Source organism: Hemiscyllium ocellatum, chromosome 6, assembly GCF_020745735.1.
Source record: "Hemiscyllium ocellatum isolate sHemOce1 chromosome 6, sHemOce1.pat.X.cur, whole genome shotgun sequence".
Taxonomy (NCBI): Eukaryota; Metazoa; Chordata; class Chondrichthyes; order Orectolobiformes; family Hemiscylliidae; genus Hemiscyllium; species Hemiscyllium ocellatum.
In genome coordinates this window covers 107,730,334-107,746,709 of record NC_083406.1, presented here as the reverse complement: position 1 = coordinate 107,746,709, position 16,376 = coordinate 107,730,334, and the positions used below count along the sequence as shown (strand labels likewise).

Sequence of the window (16,376 nt, the reverse complement as noted above, 5' to 3'; positions counted from 1 at the left end):
TGGACATCTAAGCCAATTGTACTAACTGGCCTTTGCATCAGTGTTTACTGTGGAAAACAACATGGAAGATCTAGAATGCAGGGAAATAGATGGTGACACCTTGACAAATGTCCATATTACAGAGAAGGAAGTACTGGATGTCTTGAAATGCTTAAAAGTGGATAAATCCCCAGGACCTGATCAGGTGTACCCGAGCACTCTGTGGGAAGCTAGAGAAGTGATTGCTAGGCCTTTTGCTGAGATATTTGTATCATCGATAGTCACAGGTAAGGTGCCGGAACACTAGAGGTTGGCTAACAGGGTGCTACTGTTTGAGAAAGGTGGTAAGGACAAGCCAGGGAACTATAGACCAGTGAGCCTGATATCAGTGGTGGGCAAGTTGTTGGAGGGAATCCTGAGGGACAGGATGTACATGTATTTGAAAAGTCAAGGACTGATTTGGGATACTCAACATGATTTTGTGCGTGGGAAATCATGTCCCACAAACTTGATTGAGTTCTCTGAAGAAGTAACAAAGAGGGCAGAGTGATCTATATGGACTTCAGTAGGGTGTTTGATAAGGTTCCCCATGGGATACTAGTTAGCTCACTAGATCTCATGGAATACAGGGAGAACTAGCCATTTAGACACAGGACTGGTTCAAAGGTAGAAGACAGAGGGTGGTGGTAGAGGGTTGTTTTTCAAACTGGAGGCCTGTGACCAGTGGAGTGCCACAAGGATTGGCGCTGGTTCCACTACTTTTCATCATTTACATAAATGATTTGTATGTGAGCATAAGAAGTATAGTTAGTAAATTTGCAGATGACACCAACATCGGAGGTGTAATGGACAGCGAAGTGGGCTACCTCAGATTAGCGTGAGATCTTGATCAGATGGGCCAAAGGGCTGAGGAGAGGCAGATGGAGTTTAATTTAGATAAGTACGAGGTACTGCATTTTGGGAAAGCAAATCCCAGCAGGACTTATACACTTAATGGTAAAGTCCTCAGGAGTGTTGCTGAATAGGGAGTTCTTGGAGTGCAGGTTCATAGCTCCTTGAAAGTGGAGTCACAGGTAGTTAGGATAGTGAAGAAGGTGTTTTGTATACTTTTCTTTATTGATCATTGAGTATTTGGAGTTAGGAGGTTATGTTGCAGCTGTACAGGAGATTAGTTAGGCCACTGTTGGAATATTGCATGCAATTCTGATCTCCTTCTTATCGGAAGGATGTTGTGAAACTTGAAAGGGTTCAGAAAAGATTTACAAGGATGTTGCCAGGGCTGGACGTTTCGAACTACAGGGAGAGTTTGAATAGGTTGGGGCTGTTTTCCCTGGAGCGTCGGAGGCTGAGGGGTAACATTATAGATTTTATAAAGTCATGAGGGGCATGGGTAGGTAAATAGTCTAGGTCTTTTCCCTGGGGAGTTGAGAACTAGAGGGCATAGGTTTAGAGTGAGAGGGGAAAAATATAAAAGTGATCTAAGGAGCAACTTTTTCATGCAGGGGGTGGGTACATGTATGGAATCAGTTGCCAGAGGAAGTGGTGGATGCTAGTACCATTACAGCATTTAAAAGGCATTTGGATGGGTATATGAATAGGAAGGGTTTGGAGAGATATGGGCCGGGTGCTGGCAGGTGGGACTAGATTGGGTTGGGATATCTGGTTGGCATGGACAGGTTGCACCAAAGGGTCTGTTTCCATGCTGTACATCAATGACTCGATGTCATTGAATGAAATTAGGTTCATTGTGGGCAAATGTTGTAACTTCCATCTAATGTCCTTGCTGCTATTTTAATAAGGACAATGTCTAATTTAAACATGATTTAGCAATGCATAAAGCAATAATATTATCCCAGATGAAAATTCTGCATACAACTGATTAGTACCTGCAAACAGTAGTTGTAGTACACTTACTAATTTTTGAAATTGTGGAATACTATTCTGTGTCTGTGTACCCTTTTTTCTAGCCTCCTGCAGAAATGTGTTCAGATTAAAGAGCAGTTTGCTCAATATTTTTGAGCCAGGCAAGGGATATTTCGATGTCGTGACTCTCACTAGAATATATAAAATTCCATTGGCGGGTGACAGGGTAAATGCTAAAAAGAAGTTCCCAGTCATGGGAGAGTCCGGGGGCACTTGGCCCCTTGAGCCCACTCAGGCATTTGATAGGAGCACGGCTGATTCAATATTCCTCCTGTCTACTTTCCTGCCCTTTCTCCATCACCTTTATTTCCCACCTCTTCAAAAATCTAAGTCAGCCTTAAATATACACTAGGACTCTGCCCATACAGTTCTCTGTGGCAACAAAGTTGAAATCTCATAACCCTCAGAGAAGAAATTTCACTTCAGTTCAGTTTTGATTTGGTGAGACTCTGCCCTCCAGTCTCAGTCTCTCCCAGGAAGGGAAACCTCTTCTCAGCATTTAGTGCTTAAGCATTTTACATCATTGCCACTTAAGAATTTTACACATTTCATTGAGATCATCTCTCATTCTTCTAAATTCTAATGAGTTCCAACCTGTTTAGCCTTCACTGATAAGACAATCCTTCCATACCAGGGATCATCCTCTAATGAACCTTGTCTGAATGTCTCCAGGGAAATAATATTTTTTCTTAGATAAGGGGACCAAAACTGCGCACAGCACTCCCGAAGTGGTCTCACCACCTTTACAATGACTGTAAGATTTCCCTACTCTTATACTCCAACACCCTGTAAATAAGGCTAACATTCCATTAGCCTTCCTGATTACCTGTTGCACCTATGTGCTCACATTCTGTGTTTTGCGTGTGCATACCCCCAAGTCTCTTTGTGTTACAACTTACTGCAGTATTTTACATTGAAGTAATACTCTTGCTCCATCTTTTATGCTTTTCACAAGTGCCATAAAATTATAGAATCACTACAGTGTGAAAACAGGCCATTTGGCCCAACAAGTCTACACCGACCCTCTGAAGAGTAACCCACCCAGATCCATTCCTCTACCCTATTACTCTACATTTGCCCCTGACTAATGCATCTAATGTACACACCCCTGAACACTATGGGCAGTTTAGCATCGCCAATCCACCTAACGCACACACATCTTTGGATTGTGGGAGGAAACCGGAGCACCTGGAGAAACCCACGCAGACATGGCGAGAATATGCAAACTCCACATAGACAGTCACTTGAGGATGGAATCAAGCCTGGGTCCCAGGCTCTATGAGGCAACAGTGCTAACCACTGAGCCACCATGCTGTCTCATGGCAAGATTCTCACTAGGTAGTGACAAAATGACCCCTTCTCCACCATGTTCAGACCTATCTTTGCACGGGGCATCTTCAGAATGCACCACGGGCTTTTGAAGATGATGTGGTGCACAACAGATGCTGCTTTTCCATTGGATATCTGTAGAGTGGCAAGTTTCTATGGGAATGGCTCATGGTGAGGTGGGACGGAAATCGAGCGTGGGGGGATGTCTTAGGAAGATAATTCATAAGGCGCCTTTGTTAAGATAGGGTGAGAAATCTTGCAAGGCCTTGTGGTGAAAGCACTCTCAAAACTCTGCCAAAAGATACAAGATTTTGTGCTTTGTTTCTCTCTCCGCAGATGCTGCTAAAGCTGTTGGGTTTCTGGAGCACTTGTTCTAATTTCCAAATTCCAGCATCTGCAATGCTTTGTTTCATTCGGGGAGTGGGATAAATTGGATCATATCCTGTAATGTATCTGGCATTAACCTGACCAACTAAATAGGCTGTGTGGTTTTATGCTTCTCTGACTCAGTCATGTGGAAGGTGGGAACTCAGTCCAGCCTTTGTCTATATTTTGGAGGGTTTCTGCCAAATCTGCCGCCTTTCCATTTGTCAGCACTAACACAACTGAACATGAAAGCTTTATCTGACAAGCCTGACTTGGTTTTAGCAAAATATGGCTTTGATTTTGGTGTTTTATAACGGAAAAATGGAAAGGTTGACTTGCACCTGAGAAGAATGGGAAAACAGAAGAAGTAAAAAAAATCACATGACACCAGGTTTTGGTCCAACACGTTTATTTGAAACTGCAAGCTTTTGGAGCCCCCACTCCTTCTTCAGGCTCTCACCCCCTGCCTGAGGAAGAAGCGGGGTCTCTGGAAGTTTGTGGTTTCAAATAAATCTGTTGGACCAGTGATGATGTGATTTTTGAATTTGTCCAACCCAGACCAACACTGGCACCTCCAGATCAAAACAAAAGAAAGTAGAGGCCATGCTATAAATTAAAATTGTTGGCTAGAGCCGTGAGATTAACTGTGAGTGTTATATTTTTGATTGCAGAGGCCAAGCATGGCTACAATCGTGGAATGGATTGATTACGAAACACTGGCATTATTGTTTGGAATGGTAATTAAAGTCATTTTAACTGGGATTGTTTTATTCATGCATACATAGTTTGATCTCTTTTGAAATGTGATGTCTTTCAAGCAGTTTAACTGTGGAGCAGAATTTATTTCTTAATCTTAATCTCACCACCTGCCAGCTTTGCAAAACATTTGTGAAACGTTGGTGGCAGAATTTGGTTCTGTTTTGGCTGAGTAAGACCAGAATTTGCAAACTCATGGACGTCAGTCTCAGAAAGTGCGATGTGAGTTCTCAGGTGTTGCAAGACCTTTTCTTTACATCAAAAACAGGAAACATCCAAAAGTTCAGAGTACAGCTTTTGGAGTTCAGAAGTTCATTGCGACAATCTAGCACTTCTCAAGGGTTCTGAGCAACTTCTGTTCAGCCGTCCATTTAGATTATGAATGACCTTAGGTGTTATTTTTTAGATGTGTTTAATCATTTATTGGGATGGGCATTAACTGAGTTTTCACTCCAGCACATGTACAGAAGCACTTATTGAAAGTGTTGGGTTAACTTTGGAGATGGATGCTTGCAAACTTTCAATCTGTAAGTAAACTTTGTGAGGATTGGCTCTGATACTATTCTTCACCAACCGGCTTTCTGGAATATGTCGAGTTATAGTCCAACTGGTTTATGTGAAATTGCAAGTTTTCGGAGCTCAGTTCCTTCCTCAAGCTCCGGAAGCTTACAATTCGAAGTAAACCTGTTGGACTATAACCTGGTGTCATTTGATTTTTGACCTTGTCTCCCACTGTCCAACTCCGACATCTCCACATCATTTCTGGAATATGACACCAGTCACAACAAGAAGAGAAATGTTGCTTGTGGTGGTAGCTTCTGTGCTGGTAATAATTCTGGGTGCACTCAGAATCAACTAATGGGGGATGGCTAATTTTTTTGTGTTTTTGTTCATTCATGGGATGTGGGAATTTGGGGTGGCAAGGTGGCTTAGTGGTTAGCACTGCTGCCTTACAGCACCAGGGACATGGGTTCAATTCCAGCCTCGGGCGACTGTCTATGTGGAGTTTGCACATTCTCCCCGTGCCTGCTCTGGTTTCCTCCCACAATCCAAAGATGTGGAGGTTAGGGGAATTGGCAATGCTAAATTGCCCATAGCGTTAGGTGCATTAGTCAGAGGGAAATGGGTCTGAGTGGGTTACTCTTTGGAGGGTCAGTGTGGACTTGTTGGGCCAAGGGCCTGTTTCTATATTGTAGGGAATCTAATCTAATCTTAATGTCGTGAAACTGAATGGCTTGCTAGACCATTTCAGAGGGCAATTAAGAGCCAAACGCATTGTAGTAGGTCTGGAGTTGCATGTAGGCCAGGGCAGGTAAGCATGGCAGATTTCCTTCTCGAAAGGATATTCATGAATCAGATGGGCAGTTACACCAATCAATGGTTACATGGCCATCATTAGACTGGCTTTTAATTCCAAATCGCTTATTTTACCAACTGCCACACAAATCTCCAGAACATGAGCCTGGTGCTCTGGATTACTATTTCAGGCATTACCTCCACACACTGCCTGTGCAAATCTAAGGACACAGCCCCTCAGGCCTTGACACCAAGGGTTTGTAATCATGCTTGTGCGCATTGACCTATATTAACAGCTGATTCTCAACAGCACATCAATTTTAACTTGCTGCTGTTTGAGTTCAAATTCTCCCGTAACTTCACCCGTCCCAGTCTCTGTAACTTCTTTCGCCTTTAATATGTTGTGGGGGCTCTGTGTTGGTTGAAATCTGGCCTCTTCATTGCCCCTGAGTCCAGCTGTGATGGTTTTAAACTCAGGCCTCTCTGCCTCACTTTCTTTCTTTAAGTCACTCCTCAAACCTCTGAGCAAGTTTTTGGGCACCTGGCGCAGTAGCTCTCCATGTAACTCCATGCCAACTTGTTGTCCGTTACCACTTTGCAAATGACCATGTTGCCTTTTTCTCACATTAAAGATGTCAAATGAATCGAAATTAAATTTAATTTTGTGCACTGCATTAGCATTAGCATATTTGTTGGAAATGCTTTGGTTCATTTTTTAAAACAGAGCTGTTATTTTAAGTGGGTTCCTTTCTTCCTTAAATTAAAAGTGGAAGGGTGCTCACACAAATTCACTTTTTTTCGCTCTAAAAGCACAATGGGGCCTGCAGTCATTAGGATTTATGTCCACGGAACAGCAAAAAATGGTCACTGAAGAAATTAACTTCACCATAGCTCAAACTGACAGTAATTTCCTGAAGATTCAATGCAAATGGAGGTTTGTTTTGAAATATTTGTTTAATGAAACACAAGCAGATTACTGCATGTTCTGGTGGAATGTGTCAGAGTAGTTCATTGTGCCAGTCCTCCTCTGCCTTTTACAGACCTCTGTTGCTACTTTATTAGCCCAATTCCTGAGCATTGGCTACAGATTCAATTCTCTGATTTACCTTAAACTTAAGGCCTGTCGGCAAAATAATCAGTAAGCATACTTTGTGTCTCCTTTTGTGGATGAAGACTGGTTGGCAGACCCTTTAATGAAATGTCAGTTAAAGAGAATTGATTTGTTCCTGTCTCTTATCAAAAATATAACCATCCAACTTAGTTAACTATTAAATGTCAGATTCTACCAACAGTGACAAAGCAATTCTGCAACCATGATATCATTGAGCAGGATAAACAACCAATCACACCAAAGAATTTTAACAGACAGAAAAGCAGAAAGGCCATTCATTAGTCTTCCTTATTTTTAACATTTTCAAGACAGCAAGTTCAAGTTTGGGACTTACACTTGAGATTAACTAAAGTGCTGAAGTATCATAAGGGAGCTTCTAAAAAATATTCTTGAGCATTTTAAAAATCTAGTTTCTTTGATTGTAAAGATAACAAATAAAATTCTGGAGGCACAAAATCAGTTTTTCATGATCAGAGCACCTCTGCAATAATAATAATTATGAATCAAGAATGTGGTGCTAGAAAAGCACAGCAGGTCAGGCAGCATCTGAGCAAGGTACACTGTTAGGAACATATGTACAGTAAAATGCAAGGCCTTGTAGAGAGAATAATTGTGTAGAAGTGAAAGTTTGAATCAGATTTTTGACTGATTTTGATCAGCAATGGTATTGATAACACAGCCTGTGGGAGCAGGCATTGCTAACTACCACACCTGGACTTCCACTCTAGCTGCACTTAGTTACAGATGTCAGAAGTTGCTCCAAGTTTCACTGTTGGAATGATGGTGAACATTGACAATTTTGCCATCATTGCAACTGTACAATCTGTAGCAATATATCTAAAAGAACACTAAAGTCAAATTACCCAGTCTGTTTACAAAGCTGCAGCGAGCTGTCATATTAATGGATTACTTGTCGTCTTAAACAAGATTAGTGTAATTGGAACAGGAAATTGTAGCATTCATCATACTGACTTTGAAATTGAATCTTGTACAAATCTTCTTCACCATATTAGCTCCTCTTGGATATTTAGAATGTTCATTCACAAATAATGTTTTCAAAATAAACCTCATTCTCTGTGAGTATTCCAGCATTGGTGCTAACTTAAGGTACCTCGCTATAAAGCCCATATACTCCATGTTTATGGATCCCATTTTTCATTATGATAGAAATATAGGATTATTAGCAGGATATCTGGCCTATTCTATCATTCTGTTAAATCAAGGCTGAACAACATCTCAACTCTACTTAACCACTTTATTTCAAACCTTTAATGCCTTTGTCTAACACAAATTTATCAATCTCGCATTTTCAATTGGCCTACTCTCAATAACTTGTGGTGAGAGAATTCCAGATTTCCATATTACCTGAAGATGCCCTGGTATTGGCTCAGTCTAAATGCCAGGCTGTGACCCTTTGTTCTTCCAGAAGGGTGTTTGACTAGTTGCTCTCTCTGGGAGTTACTGGTATTGAACATAGGGATGTCATTTTTCCACACTGGCGTAACATTACTGTTGCAGAATAGCCTTTGACTGTAAAACCTTTGCATTGCCATTTGTACAAATAATAGGCAGATTAATATTTTAGGTATAGTCTCTTTATCTATCATTAGTCTATCTACCCTTCCCCAGTTCACCAGCTAATAACCAAATAATTTCCAACTGATTGAAGTTTGATGTCTCATCTGATAGAAGGGTTTTTTAAAAAGTTCAGCAACCCCTCAGTAATGCAATAAAGTTTCAGTCTTGGAACTTGACCCTCTGACTTTTCAAATTGAGAGACCAAATTGCCCATAATCAGTCAACCACAGCTGATGCTAACATGCAAGACCTATATATGCAAGGGGACAAAAGTAAAAATTAAGCATAGCACTGACCATAAGCCAGGTGTTTGCAAATTAATGTTCAATGCCTTTGGACAAAGTTACTTTCCATTTCATGGCATAACTATTCCATGGTTATGCAAATGCTATTCCCCACTAAGAGGATGCTGCCGTCAGTGCAGAAATGTAGTCTGTCCACTGTGCAATTAAGCAGCGTCATACATGAAGTTCAGTGCCAGTGTGATAGGAGACAGTGAGGACTGCAGATGCTAGAGAGTCAGATTTGATAAAGTGTGGCACTCAAAAAAGCACAGCAGGTCAGGCAGCATCCGAGGTACAATGGAGTCAACATTTCGGGCAGGATCTTTCATCAGGACTTCATCAGTGCCAGTGGGATGTCAAGTACATAAGCTGTCTGCCCCAAAGTTTGGCTGATGGAATGAAACAACAGTCTCTTCAGTTGTAGGCAGATTCAGAGACAGACTGTGCTCTCCTAGTTATGCTTACAAAACACAATAAAAATGTCTACTGTTCAATGTGATTGGGCAGCACTGAAAAATCCTGAGTTTGCTAATAGCTATATGAACGACCAACTTCAGCTAACCATTCAAGATTGGAACATGATTCATTTGAGATTGCTAGAAGCAATGTACATTCATATGCAGGGGCCTTTCACTGCAAACCAGAGGAATATGCAAACAGATATTGTATCTTTTCCAATTATCCAGGAGTCTGGGTAGCATATATTCCTGATACTTTGTCCATCCTGGGTCAATCAGTCAATTTGCCAACCAATCAGCCACCTTTTGTCGTGTGTTATAAATTATTGTGATTGTTTGAAAGTTGGCAGTTCTGCATTTGTCCAGATGAGTTAAGGTTAGGGTTAAGACAAAACATTCTGGCAACATGCCCCCCCCCCCCCTTTTAGCAATGTTCAAGTTATTTTCCATATAATTTTTAACATGATCTTTTATCTCATAGTAGATGTTAACATCCCTTTAAAAAGGACTTAGATTATCACCTTCTACCATCAGCAGTCCTTGCTTTTATGCCCACGTAATCTATTCAAAAGGAAAGTCAGGAACTGGTGAGTGCAGAAATGAGAAATCCCAGCCAAAGTGATTTTATGTCAATGTGAGCACGGAATGATTTCTGCACTTCACGTCCTGATGGAATAGTGTGCAGGTCATCGTGCCTTTCCACCTTCAAACACAGTATGAGAACTACTGTTAGTTAAAACCAGACAGATGGGATTACTGTCCATAAGCTGGTGTATTAAAAAGCATTCTGGCTCTCTCTCAGTTATTTTCAGCTTCCATTTTCTGTACCTGTACCTGCTAGTCAATGCTTTACAAATTAGGAAAAAAATATGACCTCAGAAAGAAATACGAGTAAAAATGTAGAATCGAAAGAGAAATGCTGAAACCAATGTTCTTTCATTCATTGTGCTATTTTTTTTTTAAAGATGATTTCGGTGGCAATATTTTCAGAAACTGGCTTTTTCGATTACTGTGCTGTCAAGGTGAGTGAGACAAGTGTTATTTCCTTCAGCTGTGATATGAAAAGCTGAGGGATAGTCTGGGGGGGGGCTGCCCATTTCATTATTTAGCTTGAGCTTTCTACTGTTGAAGAATTATTAAACACAAACAGAGAAACAAAGAGAGGAATTTTAAGTCTCCTTTCTGATTCCATATGCCCCACCACCCCAGGCAGAAAAGTTAGTTGGAGCCGGGGATGGTGGGGGAGGTCGGCACAGTGGCTCAGTGGCTAGCACTGCTGCCTCACAGCGCCAGGGACCCGGGTTCAACTCCCACCAGGGGCAACTCTCTGTGTGGAAGTAACACATTCTCCCCGGGTGCTCCAGTTTCCTCCCACAGTCCAAATGATGTGCAAGTTAGGTGAATTGGCCACACTAAATTGTTAGATGAAGGGGTAAATGTAGGGTTGCTCTTTGGAGGGTTGGTGTGGACTTGTTGGGCCAAAGGGCCTGTTTCCATACTGTAAGTAATCTAATCTAATCTAAATATGAAACATCTGAATTCTGCTTCCAAAGCAGTTCCAACAAGCCCACACCTGATTTAAAAAAGATGGGTCAGCTGAATCGACAATAAATCCTCTGTCACAAAGTGATTGAAATCTTGTAATGAGTCTGTATGCTACATATTAAACCATTATTTTAATATTAACCTTGGAGAGCTCTTGTGGCGCAGTGGTAGTGTCCTTACCTCTGGATAGAGCAATCCAAGTTCAAGTCCCGCCTGCTTCAGATGTGTGTAATAACATCGCTGAACAGTTTGATTGGAAAATATTACCCCCTCCCACCTTCACATCAGATCCACTCCCTCATCGAGGAAAATAAATAGGGCATATGTATAAAAACAAATTAACCTTGGCCAGCAGCAGAACTTTCCAGGCTTCAGGAAATCTGTTGTGTGAAAGGAGGCAAGGGTTGCTTGTTCCTTTGGGGTAAATGCCTTTCCCACTGAATCTGGTTTACTTGCTTCATCGACCACTGCCTCACCCCGACCCCACCATCCAGATCACCATTTCCATCCCCACCCCTGTCCACAACACCTCACCTGCCTTCTGGCCCTGACACTATCCCCTGCCTACCCACCCCCCATCCCACCATAATCCATCAATCACCGCAGCAGTTACCTACTCTCATAACTCCTCTAATCTCGGTGAAGCTTACAATCTGCCCATGACCTCTGTCAAGCTCCTCATTACTCTTCCGATCTCCTGTGAGGCTTTCCATCTAAGCCTGACACCAGCCCGTTCCTGACCTCATTACCCTGATGGTTGTCAGAACCCATTCCATCGTCACCCTCTGCTCTACCCTCCCTCGATACGGATCCTGACTTTCTGCTTCCCTATCCCTCCGCTTCCCTGATGATCCAGATCCATAGACTGTTCCCCCCCCTCTATCCACTTCCAAGGACCTACGCCCACCTCCCCAGAAACCTTTTTGCTCCCAGAGACCTCTCTGCCTTAAGCCTCTTTGCAGTTGGAAGGTGGAGGCAAAATGTCAAGTTCTTCCATTAAGTTAATCAGGATCATTGAGAAGCCTCCTCTTCCCATTCTTCCAATGGGAAACCAGTCTCCTTGTTCCCTTCATGAGTTAGTATCCAGTCCAAAGAATGGAAATCAGTTTTTAAAAGGATGCACTTCATAGATAGTCTTTGTTTACTAATGCAGCATTGTTTCCACAAAAGCTCATAATCGAAATACAGATGATTTAGGCAGTAAATTTGTGCATCTTCACTGTAGACATTGGTTATTAGAGTGATACAATTCGTGAGTTCAGGTCTAGTGGACCTGAATATTTACAAAAACTAACTAAAATATGTTTGGTTATCTGCAGAAGATTATTCTAATTTATTACTTATAATATGTTAATGTGCATGAATAAACATTCAAATGTGCTTTACTTGCCTACACGTTATTTCTCAGTCCATTGTGATGAATGGTCTGAAAGTAATTCTGCACCAATCAGCTTTTTGCATGACATATGTGTATACAGTCAAGACAAATGCTTGAGAAAAGCCTAATTGTAATGTGTCAGGAAAATGAATCTGGAGCAAGAGAAATGCAGATGAAAGAATTGTGAAATGGACATAGAATCAAGCTTCATTGAGAGCAAAGGTAATGATGCAATACCAAATTCAAAGCGAACATAGGAAGAATTTATGAATAGTATTTGTCGATATGTTTTTGAAGTGAGTTTGGCTATATTTGAATAGCACTTGGAATTCAGAAGTTAATCAATTCTGTGCGAGCTGTGTGGCATTAATTGGAGACAACTTTAAATGATATTGCTTTGTAATGCTTGGTAACGCACTGTCCATGGGCTGAAAACTGTAGGTTGCAGGAGGTTTGTACTTCAGGGTGGGAATTCTTAGTTGTAGAACTGTAGCAATTGCCACTGACAATGCCTTGACCTGGATTTGTATTGTACCTTCGGCATTCCCAGGATACCCTAAAGCACTTTACCTTTCAAACGTCATCATTGTTGAAATTGCTAGAAAGTATGTATGAAACACTGCAGCTAATTTGTGAACAGCAATGTATCAAAACTGCCCATGGAATAATGACCACATGAGCAAGGGGCAGAGGAAAGTGGGGAGAGAATCGAGAGAATGGGAAGGATGCAGAGGAGAATTGAGGCACATTGGGTAGTGTGGTAATTTGGGAGTGGAACATGTATTTGGTCACAGCCTGTTTGATTCCTCTTAACTGGTTGCCCACAAGTGGGGTTGGGTCTGTGAACCCCAGTTTGAAAAACTACTCACTTGGATTACCAGCTCAAACTTGGGTGTGCAGCCTGAACCAAGGCAGTGACCCACATGATTGTTGAATCTATTGCAATCATCTGAGGACTGTTATAGCAGAGAAATTAACATCTGTACTTATGATTGCAGAAAGAAAGCATGATATACACATGCAATATCCATCCACTGTCACAGCGGTTTCTGATCTTTGATTTATTTTTCTGAATTTCTTATCATATTAAGGGGAGTCCACCAGTCACCAGGTATGCATACCTCAAGCACCTTTCAAACTCTTACTCCTGTGTGCACTGTTCTTTTGGAGAATTTTAGAATTCCTCTGGTGTGGAAACAGGCCATTTGGCCCATCCAGTCCATACCGACTCTCCGAAGAGCATCCCCCTCAGACCCAACTCCGACCCTATCCCTGTAGCTCTGCATTTCCCATGGATAACCCACCTAGCCTATACGTCTTTGGACACTCAGCAATTTACTATGGCCAATCCACCTAACCTGCACATCTTTGGACTGCGGGAGGAAATTGGAGCACTCAGAGGAAAACCCATGCTAACATAGGGAGAATGTGAAAATACCACATAGACAGTCACCTGAGGTGGGAATCGAACCCAGGACCCTGGTGCCCTAAATAAGCAGCGCTAGCCACTGAGCCACCATGTCGCTCCAAGTGCTCTACTTCTCTTCAAGATTTTGCTGTGGAATTGTCTCAAAAGCCAGATAGGATTTCAACTTGCGATATTTGCCTAAAAATAGAGAACTGCAGATGATGGAGATCTAAAATAGAGACAGAAGATACAACAAAGGCTGTGGGGAAGGGATGTATTGAAAATAGGGGGGCAATGTTTATGCTTTGAAGTTGTTGATCACTGAAGTGTTGAGTCCTACAAGCTGAAACATTTGTGCTTTAGTCTTCAAGACTTGGCACTAAGTTCAGTGACTTCAGAGAATGAAGTTTACCCCCCTCTCCCTCTCCCACAGCCCTTCCCCAACCCAGTGTCTTGTTTCGTATGGGTTTGTTCTCAGCAGAGCTGAACTATTTTCAACTACAGAGGAACCTTGATTATTCAAAGGACGCGGGCGGGGAGTATTTTGTTCAGTTAATTGAATGCCAGATAATCAATGCTGGACAACATAGTCAGCCACACATCAGGATCTCGCTTGGATCATCCGAAATTCGGTGAATTGAATGCCGGATAATCGAGGTTCCTCTCTATTCACATTTACCCTTAGCATATAGTTTGCAACTATCATCACTCCTCTACTGCCATGGACACTCTCTGTGTTTTACTCTGGACATCCTCACCATCTGTTTCACTCATTCCTCCTCCCCCTTTGTCAACAGCGTAAAAGCATCATTTTCTAGTCCCCTTTAGTTCCGAAGAGCAAACAGGGGATAAAGAATCAGACCAAATCCCAAATTTTTAGGTTGACAAACTGCAACTAGTGAAGTTCCACAGGGATCAGTGCTAGGGCCTCAATTATTTTCAATGTATGTTACTCACTTGAATAAAGGCACTGACTGCATTGCAGTCGAATTTGCTGACATTGCAAATATAGCTCGGAAGGCAAGGTTTGAGGAGGAGCCAATGACTCTGCAAAGAGATTATAGATTGAGACGTGAGAAGGAGTATAATCTTCTTTGGTAGGTGGAGTACACTATTATTTAAATGGAACAAGGTTGCCGAATGCTGTACGGAGGGAGTTGGGTGTTAATGAGCAAAATGTTAGCATGCAGGTATACAGATGAGCGGGAGCGCAAATAAAACGTTGGAATAAAAACAAAATATTGCTGAGATGGAGATCTGAAATAAAACTGAAAATTCAAGGGAAACCCAGCAGGCTGGGTAACATCTCTGGAAAGAACAACAGGGTTAATGTTTTGAGACCAAAATGACTTATTTGACGCACTAAGGAATAGGATATTGGCCTCTGTTGCAAATGGCCTGAAGTTTAAAATTAGGCAAGTGATGATGCAACCATGTAGGGATTGGTGAGACTGTACTTAGTATGCTACATACAGTTTTGGCTTTTTGAGGAGAAAATACTTGCATTGGAAAAGAGAAGGGTCTCTAGACTGATTCCTGGGATGAAAAGATTATCCACTGAGGAAAGGGTGTGCCAATACTCAATGAGAGGTGATGCTATCAAAACAAATAAAGCCCCAAGGAGCTTTGTCAGGATAGATGCTGAGAGAATGTTTCCCTCTTATGAGTTTAGAAATAGGCAACTAGACAGTGTAAACATCAGGGGGCTCTGAGGTGAGCCTGTGAATTTCTCTTTCACAGAGAGCACTGGAGACTCGGTTACTGGATATATCCAAGGCTTAGTTGGACAGATTTTTGAGCAAGTTGAGAGTTATTGGGATACACCGAAAAAGGGACTTAAGGTTACATTCAGATCAGTCATGATCTTAACGAAGGTTTGAGCAGTGCATCAAGCCAGATCACTCACTGCTTAGTCCTATTTCTCACAGTTTTGCGATAAACAGTTCCTCAGATTTCAACTCACAGTTTCCCGTAGGACCTTGAGGGATCTTGTGAGATCGATCCCAGTCTTTCCTTCTCCTCCAGTTTAAACAGAGTCCAGTTTGGAAGTCTCTCTTTATAATTCATTTTGGATTTGGAGAATCTTAAAACTGACTTTGCATTTGATTCTTCTGGAAAAAACTCACAGGAAATGCCATCCCATCTGAGCTTACCAAAAATTTCCAATGAAATATCGAACTTTTAATGGCTGATCGGAAGTGAACTATGGTAAGCTGTGATATTTGAGTAGAAACTAAAAAGTCCCTTCCAATCTTTTGCATCATTTTCCTTTCATGAAGGAATAATTTATGCTTTTTGGTTCTTGTGCCTTAATGTTGTCAAATTAATGTTGGCCATTAAAGCATCCAAACTTCATCATTGATGGCAAAGCATAAATTGAATTAAATGCATGCTTTTAAAATTGCATTTTGCAACTCAAATGGATAGTTATGCTGAATGATAAATTAATTGAAATTTAAATGAGCTGGAGAGAGAGAGAAAATTATAAGTCAAATTTTGAAAGGGATGTTTTTATATGTAGAATTAGCTGAATAATGAAAAAGTTTGGTTTTGTGCCTGATGAGGAAGGGAATGTGAAATGAGTATTTTCTTTGCCAAGTTGCACACTGTGCTTGACTTGCTATTAGAATGCCAAGCCTGGCCTGTGGCTCCTTGAAAAATTCAACTATGTCCAAACATCTCTGATTGAAAAGGAGTTCAGTGTAAACAATTGAACTATCGATCGAGATACTGTCTCTCTCCCAGGGAGGACAAGGATTGAAAATCTTGCATTCTGCATAAATGGTGGCTTCTTGATCCACACTGGTGGCTTACCAAAGAATCTATGTCGTAGATTCAGAGAGTCATTGAGATGTGCAGCATTGTCTGTACAGCATCCAACTCATCTGTGCCAACCAGATATCCCAACCTAATCTAGTCCTGTTTGCCAGCACTTGGCCCATATCCTTTTAAACCCTTCCTATTC

At 41.5% G+C, this 16,376-nt stretch overlaps 1 protein-coding gene across 1 annotated transcript in view; it reads left to right on the top strand.

The window, feature by feature from the left end:
* The window catches only part of oca2 (oculocutaneous albinism II), a 539,836-nt gene that overhangs the window by 231,875 nt on the left and 291,585 nt on the right, over positions 1–16,376 (top strand). Inside the window, exons 11-12 of the mRNA XM_060826999.1 lie at positions 4,269–4,334; positions 10,046–10,102. Coding sequence (XP_060682982.1) covers positions 4,269–4,334; positions 10,046–10,102 — 123 coding nt within the window. The remainder of the gene's footprint in view (positions 1–4,268; positions 4,335–10,045; positions 10,103–16,376) is intronic.